This window comes from Elgaria multicarinata, chromosome 3 (genome assembly GCF_023053635.1).
Source record: "Elgaria multicarinata webbii isolate HBS135686 ecotype San Diego chromosome 3, rElgMul1.1.pri, whole genome shotgun sequence".
Classification (NCBI taxonomy): Eukaryota; Metazoa; Chordata; class Lepidosauria; order Squamata; family Anguidae; genus Elgaria; species Elgaria multicarinata.
Window position 1 is genome coordinate 82,776,608 of NC_086173.1, and position 26,070 is coordinate 82,802,677.

At 41.0% G+C, this 26,070-nt stretch overlaps 1 protein-coding gene across 1 annotated transcript in view; it reads right to left on the reverse strand.

The window, feature by feature from the left end:
* The window catches only part of PPP2CA (protein phosphatase 2 catalytic subunit alpha), a 90,530-nt gene that overhangs the window by 31,295 nt on the left and 33,165 nt on the right, over positions 1 to 26,070 (reverse strand). Inside the window, exons 9-12 of the mRNA XM_063120736.1 lie at positions 24,899 to 25,227; positions 24,540 to 24,633; positions 18,944 to 19,106; positions 17,659 to 17,756 (exon numbers count right to left, since the gene is read on the reverse strand). Of these exons, the coding sequence (XP_062976806.1) occupies positions 17,659 to 17,756; positions 18,944 to 19,106; positions 24,540 to 24,633; positions 24,899 to 25,227 (684 nt within the window). The remainder of the gene's footprint in view (positions 1 to 17,658; positions 17,757 to 18,943; positions 19,107 to 24,539; positions 24,634 to 24,898; positions 25,228 to 26,070) is intronic.

A 26,070-nucleotide genomic window follows, 5' to 3' on the forward strand; every position in this document is an offset into this window, starting at 1 on the left:
CTAACTCAGCGCAGATTCGCAGCCACCACGGGGCTTTCCCCACATATAGACAGCACCTTGGGGACAAAATACATTCTATATGATGAGAAACAAAGATTCTTTGGGTTCTGTTTTTAAAATGCATTTTTGTACACACTGGCTCTGCCAAATCTCCCCTGATTATACGCCCACAGGTGAAGCTTTGTTAAATCTGGGATGTTCTTCAAAAAGAGAGATGCATGACAAACATAGGGATTCTTGAGGGAAATGGCAAAGGATTCCCCAATGGGAGAATTGTATGGTGCTTCTGAAAAACATCTAGCACCATGCAGCTCAAGAAACGAGGTCCCAAATCACACACACACCAAAACAGAAAATATTAAATATAAAGCAACAGATTCAGTTGCTCTGTTTTAGTTTTCATTCCAGTGCCTTTGTTATAGTGAAGACATGATATATTTTGCTTTGGAGAGATTTCATCCAGGCTCTGGGCCTGGGAGGGCCGCATGGAATGTGATATATTTAAACTCTCTTCCCGTGTGACTAAATGCTCCAGAAATAATGCTAAACATTGCCTTTCAGCCCAGCTGATTATCAGATCACAGGCTCCCTCCTGAAAAATGGTGATGTCATTGGAGAGAGGAGGACTTGGGCTTCTCCATCACCATAAACACTCCATACAAAAGCCTGACAGTAGTCCTTGACAATATTATTTGTTGTAATATTTTAGGCAGAAAGCTAGACTATTTACATCTGTATGCGTCCGTCCTTTTATCATTTTAATAAGTGTAATGCTTGGAAAAGTATTATTAGAATTCAGTGGTAATACAGTAGAGTCTACTGAGTAGACCAAGAACAATACATTGTTTATCTGCACTTGTAATTATAATGAAGAAACGCTTTTTCAAAGCCATTGTTAAATCATATTTCAATTTGGATTAAGACCCCCCTCCCATTTTGTCTTTGTTCTTTGGACAATATCAAACTTCATTGCCTGGTGCCTTTGGTATTATAAATAGGTGGTGATGCAATTAGGATAATTATTGTGAGTCTGAATATAGTTTGCACCCTTACATAACAAAGTGTTCCAACTCAGAGCCTCTATTAAAAGGGAGGAATGGAATGTTGTACTGTGGCAACCTGAAATTATTTATACATCACTGTTTGGTTACCATAGAATAGATTGTGAATATACCTTTTTTGGTGTGGTAGGAGCAAGCAAGCTTCATTACACTTGGATTAACAGATACAGGGGTCCTGGGCTAAATTCAAGTGGGGGAGCCATTTCAATCAAGAAAATGACAGGAGAGAACGGGTTAAACACCGCTTTCCACCACACTGCTGTTCCATTTGTGACCCCACACAGCTGCTCTCAAGTTCTTAAAAAAAAATAACTTTTTTTTTTATTAAAGGAGATCCCATCATGGAACATTGTGTCTGTTTGGACCTAAATCTTGTATTCTGTGGGTTGGATCCAGATTAGTCATGCTTAAAGTAGACCTATTGAAATTAATGGGACTTATTTTAGTGGTCTACTCTAAATATGACAAAGAACATAAGAAGAGCCATCCAAAACGGTGGCCATCACTATGTCTTGTGGTAGCAAATTCCATAGTTTAACTATGTGCTGTGTGCCAAATCCAACCTAGTATTTCAATGCCCCTAAGGAAAGCCCAATTTTTCAATTAAAACATCAACAACTGTAAAACCAGACATCTTAAATTCACTGCAACACACAGATGAGCCTGTGGAGGAGTGGTGATGCTCTGGAAAAGGCACCAGATTTTTCTCTGCTGCTGCTGTTCCACTGAGCTGGCTCAAGGCACCATTTTGGAGGTCAGAATTCCTCTGGCTAGCTGGACCAGGAATCTGGGATTCTTGCCCAGCCAGTCGATACATTTCAGAATCTCCTGGAAACCGGGACATTCCCGGTTTTCTGGGACGTATGGCAACCCTACTACAAGTAGGATAACACTATGATGTGCAGCATGAGAATTTCACTGTGAGTATCCAGATCGGGCAGGAAGAAGAGAAAAGTCTTTCAAGTACTCTTCCATGTTACAGAAAGGTTTGGAGGATGGATTTTAGGTGGCATAAAACTTTGAAAAACGAAAATCACAGCAAACCCACCCCAAACCCCAAAAGACAAGGAGATGCAAGTAGGAGAGGTTAAGTATGCAGATCTCATATTTAACATAGGGGACTGCAAACATTTAAAAAGGAAAGGTGTGTAGGCTTCTGTAATCCTGGGGCAGGAATGACTTCTCCTAAAACAGGTTCTGTGGTCCCAGGGCATAGCCTGAAGGCACATGAGTCAGCCACTTTGCTGAAGCTGAGTAGGTCTGGGTCTGGTCAGTGTTTGGAGAAGAGACCACCAGGGAATCCCATATAGTTCTTTTGAGTACCATGATGGAAGAAAAGCAGATATAAATGTAATAATAAATGACTACAGCAGCACACTTTCTCAGTGACGAGAAAAAGATCCATCTCAATCCTGTCAGAACTTGCCTGCTTGGTGACGGACTACCGGTGGTCTTGCTTTGTAGAGAGGCCCCCAAATGTCAGTGTCTACTGCCTAGCATCGCTGCTTGTCTAGGGCAGGCAAGAAGAGAGCTCCCCTCACAGCCCAGGAACCACCACCACCACCCCCGGTAGCAACAGTAACGGTTTGCACAACAACCCATTATGTGTTACAAGCCAGGTTGGGTTGTCATGTCATCCAAACCTAGACCGATTCCCCTCAAGGTGGCTTGTGCATGGGCAAAAAGCCATCCCCATAACCCATGTCTTGTTGTAGAGGTTGCTGTACCCATGATGGGTTGGCATGTCATCCAACCCATCGTGGGTTGTAGCCATTGGGGCACTCAGCAAGAACGATCGAAACTTCTGCCAGTCTTCCTGAGCACCGCCAAGCGGCTTCAAGTGCTTCTTGCCAGTGACAGCCTCTCCAACTGGGCCCAAACGGCACTTTGGAGTGGCTGTCACTGGCTCCCACCAAGTCCCCCATCTCGGCTCTGATCGTGACCCCATTCACAGTTGCATCTTTTTAAAATTATTTTTTCTTTATTTTATATGCGGAAAAGTGGGCCGAAATTACTGTATTTTCCTGGCCAACATTCCCCCCTCTCATTTCACTGTGTTTTCAGAGTTACACACCTCCACAACTCTGTCAGAAATCTACAGGCTTGCCTTATCTGAGCTGTATCAGGCAAGACTAGACTGCATATTGGTCGGTTTGACAGTCTTTGACCATTGACAGATGAGGAAATGGGGTGTAGATCACCCCCTTAGCAAGGTTTTCCCAATGGTTGAAAGGGCTGCCCTGAACCTTGGAGGTGCCCTGCTTCGAATCTCTACTTGCCTGAGTCCCCAGAACGTATTTCTGAGGGTGAGCTACACCACCACCACCCTTTTTATCTCCCGATCACAATAAACAGTAAATTAAAACTTTTAACAAAAAATATTTTGCCCCCATTTTATGCAGTTAAAAGGACAATTAAAAAAAACTGACAGTAACTGGGGTCATGTTGGAAGTGGGGACAGGGGATCTGGCAGCAGACAAGATGGGTTTTGCCCCCAGGTCTCCTGGGATACTGGGCAAAGCCAGCTGGACAATTGAGGGGGAAGGAGGGGGAGTACAACCCACAGTAAGCCTGATCATCTGTCTGGCTTAACATGGGTTGTTCTGATGACAACCCACTCTGGGTGGGTTGTCGTGACATGTGAACTCACCCAGACATAATGCTTGGAGTCACTAGTATAAAGCTTGTTTCACCAGGGTGTTCAGCTATGAACTTGAATGCATGAAATTAGGGAAGGATTGAGGAGCAATTTGGGCAATGGAGGAACTTCAGTGTAAGATACAGGGCTCTTCAGAGTTGTAATTAGAGCCAGGGGTATGCAGGATTTTTTTGTTTTTGTATGCGTGGGCTAATAGGCTCCAAGTCTGGTTGCCACCTTCTTTTTAACCTGACAGAGGTTTCTGAACTGAATCCTTAACAGTTGCATGACGAAGCAGAAATTCAACACGAAGGTAGAGCTTAGCACATGTTGAAAACGGTTTGAAAACAGTATATATGGCGTGTACAGCTGTCAAAATTGTTATAAACCATTATAAAGCAGTAATGTAGATCCTGCCAGAGATATAATAATTATCTTTACACTCCAACTCCTGCTTTGCAGAAGCAAGTGATGCAGCCTATCATGGATACGCAATGTGTGGCTGAACGTTTAGCCAGCTGAAACATCCAAGAAAGGGTTGATAGCAATTGACAAGGAGTTTTGGTGGAGTGAAATCCCGTGTAATTTTATGATGCAATTGTAAATTATAATTTCAAAATAGGCTGGAACAAATGGTGAAAGCTTCCTTCAAGAACTGCATCATGTTGTCACATGATGACTTTACTGTAGCAGGGCTGTAGCTCCACTGAAGTAAGAGCTGAAAGGAATATAGACTTTGGGAAAGAGTTTACTAGAGGAGAGCTACTGAGATGAAATCCTGCTGCATTTGAATCAGAGCCAAATTCCAATCATATGACCTATTTTGAACGACAGAAAAATCAGGCTGTTTCCTTGTGCTTTCACAGTTCACGTGTACACCCATACTATCCTCAACTCCACCCAAATTCCAATCTATATAGTCTTTCCCCCAGGTATTTATTTATTTATTGCATTTCTATACCGCCCAATAGCCAAAGCTCTCTTGTAAATCAAGGTGGAGGAAAAATGTGTCCTCGTGGTACAAGAATGGTAGGCAAACATACCCAATTATCTGCTAATTTCATTGGGTTGGGTCCAGATCCGTCATTTTGCCAATGGAAGGATACTACTTATGGAATGGGACTTCCACATACATTCCTCCCTCCTGCAGCCCCTCAAAACTGTTCCAGAGGGCTGGAGGACTCTCCAGAGAAAATTTGGAGGGCATTGGTAGGGGAACTTCAGTGGGGAGGAGAGCACCTGAAAGTCCCATTCTCCAGGCGGTATCCTTCCGTTGTCAGAATCACAGATCCAGATTCAATGTTGTTGTTTTAACAATCAGAACAGGAGTGCTTCTCTCCATAGCGGGGGTGTTGAACCTCAAGCCTGAGGGCCAAATCTGGCCTACCTAGCCCCCTGAGGTTTTCCAGATAGCTGGCCTCACCCCCTTTCCCCCTGACCAATCAATCAGTGGCTTCCTGGCTTTTGCATGGGTTCTTCCCCCCACACCCACATACACATTCTAAAAGGTTAAAATTCCTCTCCTAAGGCATAGTTACTAGCATTTGTTTATTTATTTATTACCTGCCTCGCCCTCTGGATCAAGGCAGGGAACAACATTAGATAAAAAATACCATAAAAATACGAGCTTTAAACTAAAATATACTGGAATCCTCCCCCCCCCCAATCCATTTAGCGACATCTACCACTGGAATGTGGCCGCTGAGAGCTTCCCCAAAATTGAATCTGGCCCTCAGGCTGAAAGAGGTTCTATCTAGAACAATGCAACTTGACTTCAAAAAAGTGCAGTTGAAGTTCAGTAAGGAAAAATGCCAGTTCTGCTATGTAAAATCTGATCTCAGTGTGATCCATCAAAGTTTTGTTAATGTAGGAAATGAGCAGGGCTGAATTTATAATTTGGCCAAATACTTTACAGCATAGGATCCCAAACAGGGACTCCTGTTATAACATTGGGAGCCTCTTGACATGATGGATAAAATTCCCTCTAAACTAAAACAATAATAGCTATTACTGTTAGTAGTGTGGGATTTTTTAAAAATGCCACCATCATAAGCAGCAAAATAGCTATGCCAGAAAGCTACACGTTTAGAGAGTCAAAAATTCTATGTTCATATGTAATTGCAGTTGCCTTTCATTTAATCTGTATTATCACTACTGTGTTTTATAGAAACAAGAGTGTGGTAATAGATGAGTCAGCTTGGCCTCTGGCAGAAATGGGTGCAGTTCCTTTGACTTTACAAAAATGCTTTCCATTTTTAACAATGTCAGGTTCTATCCTATGACATCATGTGGGAAAAGCAAGAAAGAATGCTTTAAAAGTAACTCATCCTTTCATCCATTATATTGTAATGTAAGTTCCAAAGCATACGGACCAAGTTTGAAAGGATAAGAAATGCTAAAAGTGCTTCAAAATGAAGCACTAACCTGTGCTCCAATATATAGCAAAAAAGAAATAATTGGACTGGAAGATAGGAAATTCTACTGCTCAGTGACTCCCTGGCAAAAGAAATAAACAAAAGGCTTATGTACCTGCCTTGCTTATGTCCTGCCTGATACTTTGCCTATTTTCTCAAAAGTCAGTCCCACTAACTGTAATGAGGCTTTCTCCCAGATAGCTATGCATAGGATTGAAGTCATGTAGCCTGATTCTATGCATTTTTAACGGCCATTGAGGTGATTGGGTCTCACTCCCAAGTAGATTTGCCTAGGATTGTAGCCTTTGTTTGATACATCTTCCATTCCAATATTTCTAGTTGCACCAGCATTCCGAATTGTGATGCTGGTTCAGTGTTCAATTTAGCATAATCCTTTAGGACCATTGTGCTGACAAATCTAATCATACGGTGCATGTTACATACTTCTGCCAGGAACCAGGCCATTCCAAACCATACACCCATACACTCCAGGGAAGTGTCATCTATGGCCCTTTCTGCACCTAAGGATTATCCCAGGAAAATGGAGGGATCGTCCCTGCCTGCTGCCGGGATGCCCTGTGTGTCATTTGCACGCACAGGGATGATCCCGGGATGATCCCTGGAAAAAAGGCAGGTATAGAAACGGCCTATGAGTAGCATAACATCAGGTCTGGCCCAACTCTTCATGTGGGCACAGGTGGCACTGCCTACTGAGTGTGATTTGATCTTGTTCTTTGCTAGGAAAGACAGAAAGTTAGTTTGGGACACTTGAGGTGTATTTCCAGAAGTCATTGCTTCATTTCTGATGCTGGCAGAACTGACTATACCATGGTGTTAATTTCGAGCTTTGTATTACTTCTATATGACAGAACTAGTAGATTGCACGAAGTCAATGAAGCAAAGTACCATCTGTTTTCAGGAAGGTCATGATCCCTGGAGAATATTCCACTAACACAGACAGCTCTCAAACAACACACAATTTATCAGAGAGATCATGTATGAGGGAAAGGTACCTCAAAGAGATCCAAAGTTACCAAGTCCTGCAGAGTGCGGTTTGAAGAGGATAGGTGGAACTCAATGGCAACCAAAATGGACAATTCTCATCCAGGCACAGGAGAAAGTACTATGAACTAATACACTGTAACTGTAAGAAGTTATGCAGAGGCCTTTGCCAGTGCTACCCTTAATGCACTTCTCTGCCCCCATTAAGAAAATTGTTTTCAGAAAAAAAAACTTGATTAACAGTAGCAACATTATATACTTCACAGAGGGAATATATACTAACAGAACAAATACCTAGGTTTCCAGTTGAAGCTTATCCATAAAGTAGGTGACTGACTGTATTTTTGTCCCATACAGTATCAATCAATCAAGAAGATTACAAGTTAACTTTTGGGTTATTAATACTTCATGTTAATAAGTGGGCAGTGAAGTACATAAAATTATTTTTCAGAAACAGTATCTCGCATTGTTTAATAACATTTTCTAATGAACCAACTGCGTGTCTGTTTATGTAAAGAGATATTATATGGTTTCTTATTACATTGTGAACTTTCAACACTCCTTATTTTGTGTTTTTGTTGATGTATGTTCAATTTAGATCAGTCATCTAATTCAATTGAAACTTTACAATCACCACTGGGAGCATCCTCTTGATACTGAGAATGTTCATTTATAGATGAAAAGAAGTAAGAGGGTATCCATATCAGGAAAATTTTGTAGGCTATCACTGCATGACCATGGCATGTTTGATGCTTTCAACCTAAAGTGCACAATTTGGTCCAAAATCCTGGCTTTACCATCCTGCTATTTCCAGTTCTTTTGCTGAGCAGTACTCTTACCTTGCTGTTTTGACACTCTGACTCATGATGGATTTATAATTTAGTTACGCCTTCATAATAAGTGCTTGTATTTTTAACAGGCTCCCAGGCTCCAAATTCTGTCCTTTAACTACTGGCGAAAGATTCTTCTTCTTCATTGGGTTTCTGATAAATCCCCATAGGAATTCATATAAAGAATGACCACATTGTTCTGAACTGGAGTTTCTCATGTGACATCAGAGGCTTTTAAAATTGCAACAAAAAGAACGCTCGCGTTAATTAGTAGCTGGACGCTGGTGACACAAGGAGGCCTTGCATTTTGTGAATTGTAACTGCGTAGTTGTATGTCTGGCATAATTTCATCTTTGTATAATTTCATCTTTATATAATTTCATAATTTGTATAGTCTGGGCATATAACAAAGAAGATCAACCTCTAATAGTCCCTTCGCATACATACATACACACCTACATATATATCATTCTTCTTTTTCAAAGATTATGAACTATGAATAATGGAGATCTAAAAAAATTAAAACTTGCTATCACAACCAGACTTGAAATTATAGCCTTGTGGGTCGAATATGGATTGCTGCTAATAGGCTTGTCAACAATAGAGATCTCCAGTGACTGCCCTCTCTATAACTGCTGCAACATAACTGGCTACAGCCAAAGGTCCATGCCATCAATGAGAGAAGACTAAAGAAGTAATAGCCATTGCAAATTTCCTCTCCCCACAATCACAGGCTGACTCAAATATGTGAAGGCAGTACTCCCAACTTTTACATTCCATTGCATACAAGTCATTTATTATTTGCTGGTTGCCTACAGTAAATTTTACTCTTTTTTATGTATTGGCAATGTATATTGCACAATGTATTCATGTGGAATTAAGAAACTCTTATTTATTATAATCTAAATCTTCTGCAGCCTGCTGCCACTTTTCAATAGCTATGGGTTTGTTTGTTTGTTTGTTTCTTTTTAAAAAGCTTACTTACACGATCACAAGCCAAGCCAATGGAACTGAATGGACTTTGCTATCAATATCTTTCTGCATTAGTTCTACTAATTAAGCCTCAATAGGAAGATAGAAAATGCTATTCTGTCACACATCATTGCGACTGTGTTTGATCAGCTCCTATATATAGATCTGGTTCACAATCAGACAGGACGTAGATTGTTGAGTGTGACATATGAACCCAGAGCACTAGGTTGTTTGGGGGCTAATCAACCCAGCAGTTAACCCATGTTTTGTTGTTGGATTGCTCACAACTCTCTCCAACTTGTCCCCAACAGTCCATATATTGTTTAATCCATAGGTTGTCATTATGTACGAACTGGCTGGGTTTGTTTTTTTTGAATATACTACACTCAAAGAAGACATGGCCTTCTAATACACAGGCCTCAGTCAGTGACTTTAACATGAAGAGCTCCATCAGATGAACGTTTTATTGCACACTCGTTGCTGGGCACTCACAGATTTATGCAGGTCCTTCTCATGACGTCTGCCTTCTGTGCTCCTTCTAGCCTTCACACCACAAAAAAAACACCCCAGTAAATCCGACATTTTAAAGACGGAAGTTGCTGCTATCTCCTGCTGTGTGCAGGAGAAGCAGTGGGATCAAAATGGCCCACTGAATGGGCCACATGCAAATTGTGTACTTCCTCTTTCAAAAGAGGAAATAAGGAGGGACAAATGCACAGGCGGAGAAGTGACAGTAAGCAAATGCAATTTTCTCCTGTGTGATGACGCTTGAAGACTACCTCATGAGCCAGAGTCTGGAAGTTGCTTTTCTAAATCTCCCGAGTTTATGGAATCCAAGAGGAAGCAATCCAAGGGCTCCTCTGAAGAATAAAACCCATTATCTGGCCCTGGAGCCGAGGGCAATAACATTGATAATGCAACTAAGCAGCCCAAATCTCTCCCTACTAACGTTCTGCCAAACCAAGAGCCTTCATTCCTGTATGTATTTGTGCCTGAGGTGACAGAGGACAGCCTTGGAAGGTTCCCAGTGCCATTTGACTGTGAGGCTTCAAGCCAAGTCTCTGATCTGCAAACTTCACTCTAGGTGGCAGCAAGGAGCCTGGCTAGAGTTGATACCAAAAACTACACCAGTGCTAGTGATAGCAGTTAACTCTTCTAAGGGGCAAACAATACGCCTTCCAGCTTCTAGGCAATTCTTCTCAATTTAGCTTCTGTTGACTAGTACATAATCTAAAATTATGGGAGTCTCTACATTAAGCAAAAACCCCACAGCATTACTGGGGCTTTCTGCTTTCAGTTTCTTTATGGGATTAAGAGAGGCTCCTTTTCTCCGCTGACACATGGTTTGAATTGAGGGAGCATCTTCCTACCTGGCATGAGTGCAAATGAGCAGGGTGTTTGTCTTGTTTCCCTCTCTTAACTTGTGTTGTGCTGTTTCCTTGCAGCCACCAGGAAAGTAAGATTGTGCTGTAAGTCTGCAACCCTCGGCAAACTTACTTGGGAGTAAGCTCCATTGAACTTAATGGGGGTGCTCTGAATCAACAGAGGATGTTGATTCTGAGCTTGGTGGGGTGGGGGATCAGATCTGTCTCCATTGCAGGGAGGAATTTTAGCCTCTTCTCCCTCTAATCAGCCTATGATCGAGAAATGTGCTCACACATTTACATGGCAGACACCTGGTTTGAATTGGGGACAGTCCTTCCTTGGCAAGTTCATAGTGCTACACCGGCACTACACAGTGCCAATACGACACCTTTAATTTTTGTACTAGCTTAACTCCGATTTTTTTGAAAGTGGAATAAAGAGGGAAATGTGTGGGAGACATTCAAGTTGACATCATGTAAAGGACCCACAAACCTCTGTGAGTGACCAATCACAAGTGTGCAATAAATCGCTCATGTAGAGACACCCTACATTTCCAGCTTTGCTAACATAAGAAACATAGGAAGCCACCTTATACCAAGTCAGGCCACTGGTCCGTCTAGCTCGGAATTGTATACACTACACCAAAGCAGATTAAATTCCCACAAATTTGTGTGACTTGGGAGGTGTGTGTGCTAAACTTCACTTTCTTTTTTTATATACTTTATCTTGCTGCCGTCACATGCATTAGCATCAATGACAGCTACCCACTCCTATAAAAAGTTCCTGATTCCTGCTCAAAAGGCTGCGCAACCAGAGAAATCCAGCTTAATATCCATGACATGTGCAGGATAGGTTCAAAAGCATATACATTAATTAGCTAAGTGAGAGTTACTTTATGCATTGAAGAGTTTGAAATGACTGCAACATATTACACTGACAGTATGAGGGAATGCTACCTCCCGTTTATTGTCTTCTACCAATAGTTCAGGGGCTGGGTGTAGAATCAAAAACATGACCAACACAAAATCATAAAGTAAAGCAACTGTATTTGTTACTGTGTTGGATTAACAAATTTCAGTAAGTTTCTCTGATCTCCTGAAAAATAAAATAGACGCAGTTTAGCAGAGCATATGAAATATGTACCAATCAATATGAAGAAGAAAAGCTAAGGCACTTTGAGGTCAAATGTGCTTCATAATACCTGATTTGCAGCTAGTCTTTAATAACTAGTTTGTTTGTTTTTTAAAAATCCAACTCACTATTCCTCCCACTTAGTTGGCACAATAGTTTCCAGACTAACCCAACAGTATAAGAACATATGTTCTCTCCAAATAACAAGGATGCTAAAAATCAGTGGAAATCCCACCGACACACTGAGTTGAATGAAATTCCAATGTCCTCCTGATTAGGTCATCTTGGTGGACATAAAATGGCCAGAGGCTTCAAATAAGGAGTGTGGGGATTGCAGCATCCCAGCCCTTGGCCGGTCATGGCTCCAGTCCCAGCTTTCTTCCCCACACATAACGCTTCATTTGCAGGGCTGTACAAAGGCATTTTGTTGCTTAAGGCAGAAAAACAACTACATAGTACCCAAAGCTGGTCTCATTATTTTGGCATCTAAAACAGAAAACCACACAAGGTCCTCTCTCTCTTCTCTGGGGGTAATAATACAATCACAATGCATTAAACAACCATTTGCTGACCTTTTATTTCAAGCTCCACCACACCTTTTTTTTCCTAGTATGCACCTGCAGTTTTGACCTCCATTTCATTGATCAGGACAAGCGTTGGTCCCTGTCACAATCATCGCTATACTGGGGGACTCTTTTTTCCCTTGTTTGCTCTCCTGCTATTGCGCCCATCCCACCCTGCCTCTTCTCCTTCCCCCTCCAGTTCATTGGTTCTTGTCCAGTGATGGGCACCTCCACTCAGGACCTTGATTGATTGATTGATTTATATAGAGCATTCCCAACATTGGAGTGATCACAGTGGTTTATCATTAAAAATGAGGGAGTTGTAATCATTTTGGTTAATTCCCACTGACTGTAATTTTGTGGCAGAGAAGACCTGCTCTGCACACCCCTATTGTCTAGTTTTACAACGTTTCATCGGCAGGGTGCTGTTTCTGTGGGCAATAAGGGTGGGGTTGGAGCTGCAAAAATCTGTTCAACTGACTCAGCACAAGCTGGCATGCTGGAGAAGGAGAACCGCCCCACCATCCTCTTTCATCAGCAAGACCTCCCTTCAAAGCACACGCCCACAACAAAGGACATGGCACAAGAATGGCAATACATGAGGGCAGAAGAGTGCTTTAATCCCACATGGAGGAAATAAACCGGATTTTCCCAGCTCTAGGAAAACACGAAAAATGGAAGGGAAGAGGCAGAGTGACTGCAGGACAGGCATGACGTTATGTGAGTACCGTGCTGCAAAACAGCAAAACAGGCATGATGAGAGTGCGATAAAACACTGGTGTGATGGAGCCCTTCATCTAAAATTAACTGCTTGAGGTGGCCACTTTATTCCACCCAGTAGCAAGCCTGGCCTGGCCCAAATAATTGTTATTGCTTTCCATCACTGTTAACTGCAGAATTGGCCCCAATTATACAAGCCCACTTCTTCTAACACCCATAAGGGCTTGTTCTACCCATGCAACCGGGTGATGTGGTACAGTCCTGAAATGGTAGAGTGGACCATCCTATTTCTGACTGCTGGTGGAAGATGGCATTTTTGAATACTCCCCAATGCTAAAAAAACCCTCTCAGTATGTATTGAGGGGGTGGGGGTTAATCAGGGATAAAGGTGTTAACCCATCCTGCTCCCTTGCTCTAATACTTTGTGTGAAGCAATACATTCCACCACCTCCGAACTCTCCTTCTTCATACTGCTGTGGGTGTCAGACTATACCTTAGAGAAAGGCAGGGAAGCACTTTTAGAAATAAAAGTACCCTACGTATTCTGTTCTTCAAACATGTCTGTTTTGTTTCATGTGTTTTTAAATACTCTTGGTCTAATTAAAACTTTAATTCATAAGATATTAACTATAAAACATTAGCTACTCTATGCTTAGTTTTCTGATATATTTTTGTTTTAAATATCAAGAATGCTCTCTTCATGTTGTATTAGCATATATAATGCATTCAAACAAATCAATGCTGCGGGGTACGATAAAAGCCCCTTAAATAATTCATCCATGTAATTGGAATGCATCCAATTTAACTGGCGGAGCAGCTTAGTTTTAGGATTGGAATCAGTTACTATGCTTTCACTTCCTTCCATTAAATAAGATGCATCCCAGCCATTGGTTTTGGTACTTGGGCTCGACAAATTTGGAGGTAGGTCCTTTGCTTTCCAAAACACAAAATAGGTTCTGTTCTATCTGTGAAAATGTATCTCACAGTTTCTATAATAGTTCAGTATAGACTATAGAGGTTATAGATTTGTGTACATTATCATACTTGAAAATGTACATTATCATACTTCATATGAATTCATTCATGGATTCCACCCCACCCACAAATGCAGGAAGTTATGTTTTTAGAAAACAGAGGAGAAAGGAAGTACTGCTGGGTACCACTTTTCAAAGGGACTCAGACATAAGCTTTTTGGCAGGGAAGAAGCAGATGGTGCATATGCTGCCAGCCAGATCAAGCCTTGGAAAGTCACAACCAAATTAGCAAGATCTGCATTTTGCATTTGGCTAAGGACTAGGGGCTAGAGGCTAGGAAAAGGAGGGGCCTATGGTGAAAGTTGTCTTCTCCAGGGCCCAAATTTTCTCTCAAGGAGCCAATATGGTTGTGCTGTTTTCTCCCTGCCAACATCATCTCTTGCTGCTGGGAGAAGCTAGACCTATTCCACAAGCTAAAAACCTTGTAGTTGATATAACGCCATTTTTTTCTTAGTGCCTTATTAGCACTAGCTAATTCTAGTGCTAATTCTTATCTTCCCATAATGGAAGAGTGCAAAGCTAGTCTTGCTTCAAAGGTTGTTGGTGGCTATGCCATTGGGCCTGATGGACTTCAGGCACTTTGGCATCATTTTGCGTGTGTGTGTGTTTGTGTGTGTTGATGCATGGGTGTGTGCTGGGGGCATTTGCCCAATGTCATGAATTTAATGGTTCTGTGGGAAGGAGGGGATGTTGGAGTTGTTGCCAGCACAGAGCCTGATTGGTTGGCATTGCCTATGTGCTGAACCGGTGTCTGTTGGCAGTAATGGATTGAATGAGGGCGAATAAATTGAAGCTTAATCCAGATAAGACAGAGGTGCTCCTGGTCAATTGAAAGGCAGATCAGGGAATAGGGATTCAGCTTGTGCTGGATGGGGTTACACTCCCCCTGAAGACACAGGTCCACAGCTTGGGTGTACTTCTGGATTCAGCCCTGAGCCTGGATGCCCAGGTTTCAGCAGTGGCCAGGAGTGCATTTGCACAGTTAAAGCTAGTGTGCCAGCTGTGCCCATGCCTAGAGATGTCAGACCTTGCCACGGTGACACATGCCTTAGTTACATCCTGATTGGATTACTGTAACGCGCTCTACGTAGGGCTGCCTTTGAAGAGTGTTCGGAAACTCCAGCTGGTTCAAAGAGCTGCAGCCAGATTGTTGACCGGGGCTGGTTACAGGGAGCATACAACTCCCCTGTTAAAACAGCTCCACTGGCTTCCAGTCTGTTTCCAGGCACAATTCAAAGTGCTGGTTATGACCTATAAAGCCCTATATGGCTCGGGTCCAGGTTATTTGAAAGAACGTATTCTCCCTTATGAGCCTGCCCATGCTTTAAGATCTTCTGGAGAAGCCCTTCTTTCAGTCCCACCATCTTCACAGGCACGCTTGGTGGGAACATGGGTGAGGGCCTTCTCAGTGGTTGCTCCAGTGCTTTGGAACTCTCTTCCCGGGGAAGCTAGACTGGCTCCCTCCTTGATGGGCTTTCAGAAGCAGGCTAAAACTTGTTTGTTCCAGCAGGCCTTTGGAGAATAATCTGACCCTCCTGCACCATGCATGTTAATGACTTATAATTTTGTTGTGTTTTTTAAACTTTTTAAATTTTATTTTATATACAATGTATGTTTTAAACTTTGTAACGCTGCCTTGAGGCCCAGTATTGGGCAAAAGGCAGGATACAAATAACAACAACAACAACAACAATAATAATAGGCACATTGGAACACCTGCTCTTTTTGGTATTTTCTCATTGTGTGTTTTTCACCTCCCAGGCTGAGTACATATAGTGACCGTTCCACCAGAAGTCTAATTCTTGCTCCCACCCTTAGAATTAAGAGTATAGGACTGCTCTGCCCATGTCTTGAACATAATACAATATAAAGTGAATAGTATTGTGACCATCACATTTCAAAATACTTTATTAAAGGATCTACACAAGGTATGCAGAGTTATTCATGGAACTTTTAAAATGAAAAGTCATTTGAAAAGCAAATGTCTTAGTCTAGACATTCTACATCTTCCCAAGATGCATGCTGTTTCATGGGTAAATTTGGCTTGTTTTCATTCATTTTGTATATTTCCTGCATTTCCTGTGTTCTAAATATTACATTGAAAAATAAGGTTAGTTGAGAGAAACCTTATTATTGGAAGCTCACTTTTTCGTTAAATTAAAACAATCCTCCACCAAAAATGCAATTAACCATACAAACTTTCTAAAAGGTTTCAGTAGCTTTTTAGCAGAGGCTAACCATGCATTACATTTACTTGTAAAAGACTGACAAGTGCAAACATTACATGCAATCTCTAATTTTCAACAACACCGGGGCAGAGCAATCCTAAGTGGAGTTGCAGAGGGTGGGGTGAAGCAGTGGATCTTCGCTGCTTCCAAATATCTGCCAGCTTATGAGAGGTGTAGGAGGGCAGCTGTTTTGTTAAAAACACACGTTGAAATCAAGGGGGTGGGGTGGGAAGTAACCACACCAGTTCCAGGCTGGCTTAGCTGAGGGGTCCAATCCAGGCCCCTCTCAGAAAAATGGAGGTACTTTGGATTCCAATTGTTCCCAAGCCAGCTCTGACCCATAGGAAGCTGACTTATACTGGGCTGATTCGCACCATCAAATTAGCCACCATTGCTTACTGAAGCCATCATGGGCTGTGGCTCATGTCAGCATGTGCCAATGGCCATTACGAATATTCAAGTTGTGGCTGCAGCTTGTCATATCTGAACCCGGGCACTGGGGGTTGTGCAAGGCTTAAACAATTCTTGGATAATCCATGGTTTGTTCTAGGTTTATTTGATGGTTGTTTAAACCTCACACAACCTCCACCACCTGGGTTTGGACGACATGGAGGTTCATCAGACAAGCGTTTTCTCACATGCTTGCTACTGCCCACTTACAGATGTGCACATGTCCTTTAGACAACATCTGCTTCCCACGTGCCTCCCATTCCTACTGCTCGTTTTTCCATAGCAAAATAGACCCCTTTTAATCTGACTTTTTTAAAAAACAGAATGTACCGCGATCTCCTGCTGTGTGCAGGAAAAGCAGTGTGATAAATGCAACCTCTGAATGGACCACGTGGTCTTTGTTTACTTCCTCTTTCTCCTCCAGGGGCGGAGAAGCAAAGATAAGGAAATCTATTTCCCCCCATGTGGTGACACTCATGATGACCTGCGGTTGCAGCTTGAATATTCAAATATCATCCAGCATGTGCCGAGGTTCACCATAATTTAAACAAGCCAAGGTATGTCACTGTGATCATATGAACCAGGTCATCAGGACACAGAATGACAGCAGTTCTCCAGGATTTCTGGCAGGATTCTTTCCTAGCCTTACATAGAGATACCAGGGACTGAACCAGGGACCTTCTGCATCCAAAGCATGTGTTCTACCACTAAGCTATGACCTACCCCTAAGGTTTATAGCTAGTGGGAACACTGCCATTGGTAGATTTGCATCCAGTTTTCTGTGGGCATAAATGGGGCCTTGTGGGTGGATGCCTCCTCTACTGGCAAAGCTCCTCTCTGTTGGTAGTGGTGGACCTGCACCCAGACGGCCATCCAAGGGTGTTAGATTGCTCTGTAATTGTATGTTTTAGACAGGTCCAAGAAAATATGCTGACAAATTTGCATGAAAAAGTCTATTACCATATTTCTTCGATTCTAAGACACACTTTTTCCCCATATAATCATCTCTAAAAACGGGGTGCGTCTTAGAATTGCGGGCGCATTTATTATTTCTTAGAATCAAAGCTTTTTTTTCTGTTGGTGGTACTGAAATTAGTGTGCGTCTTACAATCGATGGTGTCTTAGAATCGAAGGAATACGGTATCACAATTCAACAGAGAGTTGTTTAAACCCATCAATTTTAGTGGGCTTAAGCACACTGTTGGACTGCAGCACCCATGTTTTTGTACTAGCAAAGAAATTTAATTTACCTCTTGTTTTTCACGATTCTGATCCACATTTATTAGAGATGGTATTTTAGAAACTTCCGATTTCTTTGACTCCCTCTTCAGCACTCTTACCTGCTTAACTTTTACCAAAACAAAAAACAAAACAAAAACCCGAATTATTTCTAGATTTGGATCTTTTTCTATTCTCAGTTGAATTACTCAAAATGTACAGTTCAATAGCTGAAGAAACAAATAAGCCATGATTTAAGTGAAGGCTTTGTGAAAGGAAAGATACCCAGTTATTTTTGTCCAATGAGCTCAATTTCAAAGCCTTCTCCCATCAACCTGCCCAGTCACTGAAATCATCAGATGGCATGCTCCAGGGGGTTCCACATGGCTCTATGGCCTGACTGGAGTCCATGCAGAGAAGAGCCTTCATTGTGCTGACTCCCTTTCTGTGGAACCCCCTGCCTCAGGAAGTCAAGCAGGCATCAACATTTTGTTGTTTGCCTGCTGAAAACATCTTTATTTCAAGAAGCCTTCCTTGATTGACCAGCCATGGTTTTTATTGGCATTCTGTTTTTGTTTCTTAAAAAGCACCAAATACTTTTAATATAAAGTTTTATTCTTTTTAGCTTTTATTGCACACTGCTCTGAAATCTGTTTGGATGAGGAACAGAATCTAAATGTTGTAAATAACATTAATTTTAAAACACATTTCTCAGAATTTTTCACATTTAATATAGGTTCTTGTAAATACATAACTGTGTCCCCTCACTGGAAAAAGCAATTGAAGGGGGTAATTTTAAGCTTTATTGTTTACTAAATACAAGTATAATAAACATGCTAAATTAGATCTTTCTAAGCTAGGGCATCAGAATATCTTTCTGATGCAAATTGAAACATTTCCTATTAACCTAATTTCTGTTGGAGAATTTTCAATTCATTTTTCCCCAGAAAACTCACAGCACTGATTTATAGAATACTTAAATGACAGTCAGGCTACCCAAAGCAAAACTGAGAACTAAAATAGCAATCAAACTGGTGGCAAATATGCTGCCAGGCTCACCTCTTCATAAAATAAAACCTTGCACTGTTCCTGTTTTTCGTTTCATTTGAATACAGCTTTTGATTTGCAAAGGAAAAATGCTGCTTCAGTTGACTCACCAAAGTACATACTTTTTTATATTGAGCAAACTATTTTGAAATACTTCCCACAAATCTTACATACGGTACTATCATATTTAAGTAACATTTCAGGTTATCTCTTAAAGCCTATGGCCTTAGTATTTATCTGAAAAAGATCTAATGAAGGTAACAAACATACTTTCCATTCCTTTCAGTTCTTTCTGTTGCCCTGTTGTAGTTAGTTCTGGGAAATGAATGTCTCTCTTCTCACATCTTGAAATATTGCGTTTCTTTCTGTTTATGTTGACCATTTGATCAATCTGAGCAGCTCTTTCATACAGGGAGACCTTCTCTATTTGGTTCTAAAAATGGAATCATTATGTTTCCAAGATAACATCTGTGCTATGGTTACAATTTGACTATGTCTTTATGTATTTAATTCTGACCTTGACACAATATCCTAAACATCTTTAAGGCCTCTTTTTAGAGAAAGCTTATATCACATTAAGCTTATTTAGGGAAAGCATGTATCACTTTAGCCAGGGTTAAATCATTATTATGTGCTAGAGGAACTATTAGAAATTTTATCTTTCTGATTAAAGCTATAATTCTTTTCCCTACTAGCTGGCAGCATCCAGCAACAAACATGTTTGTTTATTCCTCTGAACAGTTCAACTACCTGTTTAGCTTACAATATGTATTACCAGAATGATTGCCAGGTTTTTTTATCTACTGGAGAACTCGCTTCTACAACTCTAGCAGAATTCTATTGGCATTTCATTCTGTTTCCCATTTCAGCTAGCAACCACAGCTGTTTGTGAGCACTGAGAATCACACAACCACAGTAGCCATGGGTCAGGAACAGCTGGTCTAGCTGAAATTTAGAAGTAAAAGGAGAAGTAATAGCAGCAAGAAATGAGCCATGAGCACAATAAGAGAATGGGAAACAGCACCAAGACTACAATCCAAGAGATTGAAGAAAGAATCGGACCAAGCTAGTGCTTGATAGGAGTTTCCAAAACCTGAATGAGTTGTTTTAACTGGCATGCCAGCCAGAGTAATAAGACACATGAAGGCCCCCTGCCCCCTGAGGGCAAAATGTGGTCAAAACATGTCAGCCAATCTTCACAGAAAATCCTGCTACTTTCAAGTGCCAGCTTAAGACCTTCTTCCTTCACTCTTCCATTATAGAATCAACAATATCTGTCCATGGAGATACTCTTCCATGAAAGCACCAAAGGCAAAAACTATGCATGGCTCTCTCTCTCTCTCTCTTTCTCTCTCACTCACACACAGATCTGTTTCTTCAGTCCAGATTAATTAATTAATTAATTAAGCCCTACCAACTGTGGTCCAGAAGCTATGAAAGAGTAAATGTTAGCCTGCACAAACAGTATTCTAGCTGTTATTATCCTTTGCTTATTCAACTAGTGTCAAACGCTTTTTAGAAATGCCAAAAATGTTAAGTATATGAAAAAGAAATACTTGCTTAGTCATTAAAATTGTGTGTGTATGGCTATCTCAGGGTTAAACAGAGAAAGTCTATCTGTGGGCAATTACCTTGAGATAGAGGCTGTTCTGGGAACCTTGCCAAGATTCTAAGTTAGCCTCATCACAGCTGTATGTAATGTAGATAAGAATTGTGTAAGATCTGTATATAGTTTCTCACTTGTGTAAAATGGAACTGATCACTGCTTACTGATCGCTGCTCTATGATCACTGCTCTCTGTGCATGCCTCAGTGTGCTGATCTGAACTGATCTGATTTGGACTGCACAGAAGCCTGAAGGAAATAAACCAGCTCTGCTGTGTAAGACCTGCGTGATGTGTGTTTGTTTCTGAGCACAAACAAAGTTCCAGAAGGAGAAAAGTTCTGGCACAATAACCCAACAAAGGTTATGGGCCCAGTCTAGCCTAGACCAGCCTACGCCAGCCTAATCCAGGCAGAAGAACCAGAACTTGATGGGAACGGTGCAGTATCAGAACCAGGAGTCTGCTAAAACAGAAAACTGTTGATGAAGGAAGACATCAAGCTAAAGCCAGTGCTGCAAAGTGAGGAAAAATCTCAGTCGGCTGACTCTGAGGAGGACTCTGAGCAGGAGGACGGTGAGATACCAATTCCTAAAGCAGAGGGAATGGCAGGAGCTAATATGTCTGGTTTGCATCAATTGTTGGAAAAGCTGAATGACTCTAACTATGCATTATGGTCTTACAAAATGCAAATGTATCTGATTCAGGCTGAACTGTGGTATGTAGTCACAGAGGATCCACCAGATAGAGCAGATCCACAGAATGCTAAATGGTTTAAGGACGATGCAAAAGTAATGGCAGTTATTGCATTAGCTGTGGAAGACTCTCAAATTTCCTTCATTCAGTTTTTGAATACATCAAAAGAGTGCTGGAATGCGCTACAAGCTGTATATCAAAGAGAAACAGCGGGCAGTAAAGTAATTCTAACCCGGAAACTGTATGGAATGAAGCTGAAACCAGGGGAGTCTATGTCAAACCATTTGAAAAGCATGAGAGAAATCTTCAATCAACTCAGGGCACGAGGGATGGAGTTTACAACTATACACCAAGTCTATGTGATTTTGTCAAGTCTTGATTCATCGTACGACGCGGTTGTCACCATGATGGAAAGTCAAGAGGAGAAAAATTTAACCCTCGAGTATGTAGCTGGAAAACTACTGGAAACCTATGAAAGAAGACAAGCTTCAAAACAACAGAGCCTTAAACATCCTGTGGCTGAATTTCAACAAAGCCATAAAACTTCTGATGTGGTGGCTGCATTAAAGGCAAGGAAATGCTTTAACTGTGGTTCCACAGGACACTTAAGGCGGGATTGCAACAAGAAGAAAAAGCTGTTGACAGCAAAGTGGAGAGAAGAAAACAACATGAATGAAGCTGAATCAACAAAGAAGTGTCTTCTAGCAAGAATCAAAGAGACAATGAATCCTTGGTTTTTGGACTCTGGGGCTTCAATAAGTATGGCAAAAGACAAACTTTCATTTGTTACCTTGGAAACTTCTACTTCAGAGCAAAAGTGTGTTACCCTTGCAAATGGAACAAAAATCCAGATTTGTGGTGTGGGTAATGTATATTTTGATTGTCTGGGAGTTGAACTACAAAGTGTTTTATATGTACCAGAATTAGAAACAAACCTTCTAAGTGTGTTTCAGTTAACAGAAATGGGGTATGAGGTTTGTTTTACTGAAGAAAATTGTACTATAAAACAGGGAAACAAGGTGTGTGTGCAGGGAATAATGAAAGAATCTTTGTATGTGATTAATACTTGTACAGAAAATGAAGTTGTAGCCAGCAAAGTCACAACAAAAACAATAGCCAATTGCAAACCACACCAAGAGTGTATCCATTTAACTCATAAAAGGTTTGGTCATGCTAACTATAAAACAATTTCTAAGATTCCAGAATTGTGTGAAGGGGTGAAAATCAAACCATGTTCTAACTATGTAGAATGTAATGTATGCAGTGAAACCAAGTGTCATAAGTCAAACATTCCAAAACATAGTGAGAGAACAACAAAAAGAATTTTTGAATTAATACATGCAGATCTTGCAGGTCCTTTTGAGACAAGTCAAGGAGGAAACAGATTTTTCTTGTCTATTGTTGATGATTACAGTAGATTTGGATTTGTGTATGTGTTAAAACAGAAGAGTGAAACTTTTGGAAAGTTCAAAGCGTTTGTTAAGTGGAGTAAAAATAGATTTAAAGAACCTATAGCTAATCTAAGAACGGACCGGGGAGGTGAATTTCTTAGCAACCAATTTAAAAAATTCCTCAGTGATGAGGGTATACAACATGACCTTACTGCTCCATATTCACCATTTCAAAATGGAGTTGCAGAAAGGAAAAACAGAACCTTGCAGAACATGTTAAGAGCTCTATTGAAAGAGTCAGGATTGTCTAACCTGTTCTGGGCAGAAGCTTTGTCCACCTCAAATTATTTGTTAAACAGGCTTTACCACTCTGTACATGAAAAAACCCCATATGAAATGTTTTACAAAAGAAAACCTAGAGTGTCACATGTAAGGGTTTTTGGAAGTAAATGTTTTGCTCATATTCAGAAAGAAAACAGACCAGGAAAACTAGCTCAGAGAGGTTTGGAATGTAAACTGTTGGGATATGATACACAAACAAAAGGCTATCGTTTGTGGTCTCCATATCACAAAAGTGTAATTGTGAGCAGAGATGTAGTTTTTCATGAACAAATGCAGGAAACAAAACAGTATGTAAGTTTGCCTGTAGAACAGAAAGCTGTAGAAACAGAAGAAATTCCTGAACAATCTCAGCAAGAGAGGGAGGGGGAAGAAACTGTAGAGGAGGAAACTATGCCTGTAACTATGCCAAGACGATCAGAAAGGGAACGCAAAGCTCCAATTCGTTATTCAGATGAATACCAAAGCAAACAGTTTTCTCATAGAGCTTTACTAATAGCCTATGAACCTACTTCATTTGAGGAAATTCAGGAAATGGAACCTACAGAAGCTCAGGGCTGGCATGAAGCAATGTCAGAGGAAATCAGAGCAATGGAAAAAAATGAAACGTGGGAGCTAGTACCTTTACCTGAAGGTCGTAAAGCCATTACCTGAAAATGGGTATTCAAAGTAAAACAAAATGAGAAAGGACAGGTGGAATGTTCAATGGTAAAACACAAAGAGATGCTTTAAAGCTAGGTCTCAGATTGTAACACAATTTAAACAACATGCGCAAGAGGAGGACTGTTAAGTATATGAAAAAGAAATACTTGCTTAGTCATTAAAATTGTGTGTGTATGGCTATCTCAGGGTTAAACAGAGAAAGTCTATCTGTGGGCAATTACCTTGAGATAGAGGCTGTTCTGGGAACCTTGCCAAGATTCTAAGTTAGCCTCATCACAGCTGTATGTAATGTAGATAAGAATTGTGTAAGATCTGTATATAGTTTCTCACTTGTGTAAAATGGAACTGATCACTGCTTACTGATCGCTGCTCTATGATCACTGCTCTCTGTGCATGCCTCAGTGTGCTGATCTGAACTGATCTGATTTGGACTGCACAGAAGCCTGAAGGAAATAAACCAGCTCTGCTGTGTAAGACCTGCGTGATGTGTGTTTGTTTCTGAGCACAAACAGAGTTCCAGAAGAAGAGAAGTTCTGGCACAATAACCCAACAAAAAAGTGATCTTCCAAGAGGAAATATAACTGAGTTGGGGCTATTGGCTCCAACAAGAAACTATCTGAAACTATCTTTATTGCTGCTGTTTGGCTTGCCTCACGCGGGGGTTAGCAACATGGAATCTTACTTCTTTGATTAAAAAGACAAACTAAAAGTATACAAAGGCACCAGCATGATCCTGAGAGAAAGTCAAGAATGCCAAAATCCCATTTAAATGAAAAGCACACAGTTAAATGTTTGTGTTCCACTGAGGGACAAACTAGCGGAAACAGCAACACTTCTTTGTTTAAATCTGGATCTATCCAATCATGTATAAAGTGGAGATGGAAGCTTGATTTTGAGAACAAAAAGGAGCATATGAGTGAGGAAACCTCATTTCCAGCACTGGAAGAGAAGGAGAAAAGCACCTGGCACACAGGTTGCATAGAGGTAAGCCGCAGTGCGAGGGTTCAGCAACACCATCTGTGCACCCACTTTGGTTTTTAAAAAAGTCTGCTGTTGACACATCTAGATTGGCCCTTTGGCATGTTAATCATTCTCTGGACTGCAATCATTTGTTTCTAGAGATATCATAATGGCATAAACCAAATGTATTTTAAAAGCCTAATTATTTTACACTTACTTGAGTCATAGTCCCTTCTTCTTGACGGTTATTTGGACCTAGCTGTCCCACTGATGGCCAAGGACTTCGCCTTTTCTTTCCTTTTTCAGGTAGTCTGATAATGAAACAGATAAATAATGTAAGAAATACATTCTCAGATAAGAATTGAGCAGTTCATTTCTGATGTTTGCACCTTTAAAACCAAATTTTTAAAAAAGCATATTCTATGTACGTTATCATTTTGTTCCGGTATGTTAGGCAAGACAGTTCTTCAGTAGGAATAGCATATCTAAACGTAGCAATTTAAAATATTGCTCTTTAAAGTTACTTCAGGAAAAAATATTCAAAGTGTTCCAGTTGCCCAGTTTTGCACTGCATACCTTGAGTTAGGACACAGGAAGTGTGAACTGAAATTTGCAGTAAGATTTCCACAATTTTGGTGGATGCGTGGCATTGTCATGGAGGGTGTTTGTGAAGAATCCTCCTTGGTCCCACCTACGTCGGGTCCGGTGGCTGTGGCAGCAGTGCCATCACTGCCTGTGGGTTTGTTCTCATGAGGAAGGTTGAGAGAGTTCTGAGAGAGAGTGGCCCACTGGGAAGTTGCATCTTCTTGTTCATTCCTTTTAAATTCTGAGGTTTCAGCTTTCCCCCCTTTCATTTTGATACCTTTGACCTTTATCTCCTTTGTTTTTTTGTCCTTTTCCATTTCCTGGAACAGATAATACATACAAACTCTGAACATTCTTTTTTACTCACAACTTACATTCTGATCCTACACGAAGTGGAACAGTCCCACTTTTATGGAATCCAGAGCGTCATCAGACAGAGGGAAAAGCATGTTTCCCTACCGTCGCTTTGGCCTGCTGCTGCTGTGAGAAAAAACAGAAAGCAGCAACGACCACGTGGCCCATTCAGTGGGCGTTTTTAGTGCGCTGCTTTTCCTGCACACAACATGGCGACAAGTCCCGTTCTATTTTAAAAAAAAAGGATTTAAAGGGTGGTGTGTTTTGTTTTGTTTTGTTTTTGACGGAAATAAGATTAGAAGGAGTGGGAGATGCACCGGAGGTGGGAATAATGCCCCCTCCCCAATAGGATAATTCTCCAACTCTAGAACAGTAGCTTTGGTAGGTGAACTGCCAGGCTACCAAACAGATACAAGAGTTTCACTTCCTGGGCCAGTGCTGGCACTATGACATGCCGATCTCAGACTCAGAGAAAAATCCAGAGGGAGTTGCTTTACTGGCATATTTGGGAACCATTGTCGTTGCATCAACACAACTAAAGAACGACAAAGAGTTTCTGGCAGTAAAAAATACTAAGCAGTTTATTATGGCATAAGCTTTTGTGGACCAAAGTCCCCTGTTTATTTATTTATTTATTACACTTATATACCGCACCCATAGCCAGGGCTCTCTGGGCGGTTCACAGAAATTCACCCCTGCATTAGATTCAGGATGAAGCAAGCTCAGGCTCACAAAAGTTTACAGCATAATGCATTTGTTAGTATTTAAGAAGTCAAAAGTATCTTAGGATGCAATCCTATGCATGTTTA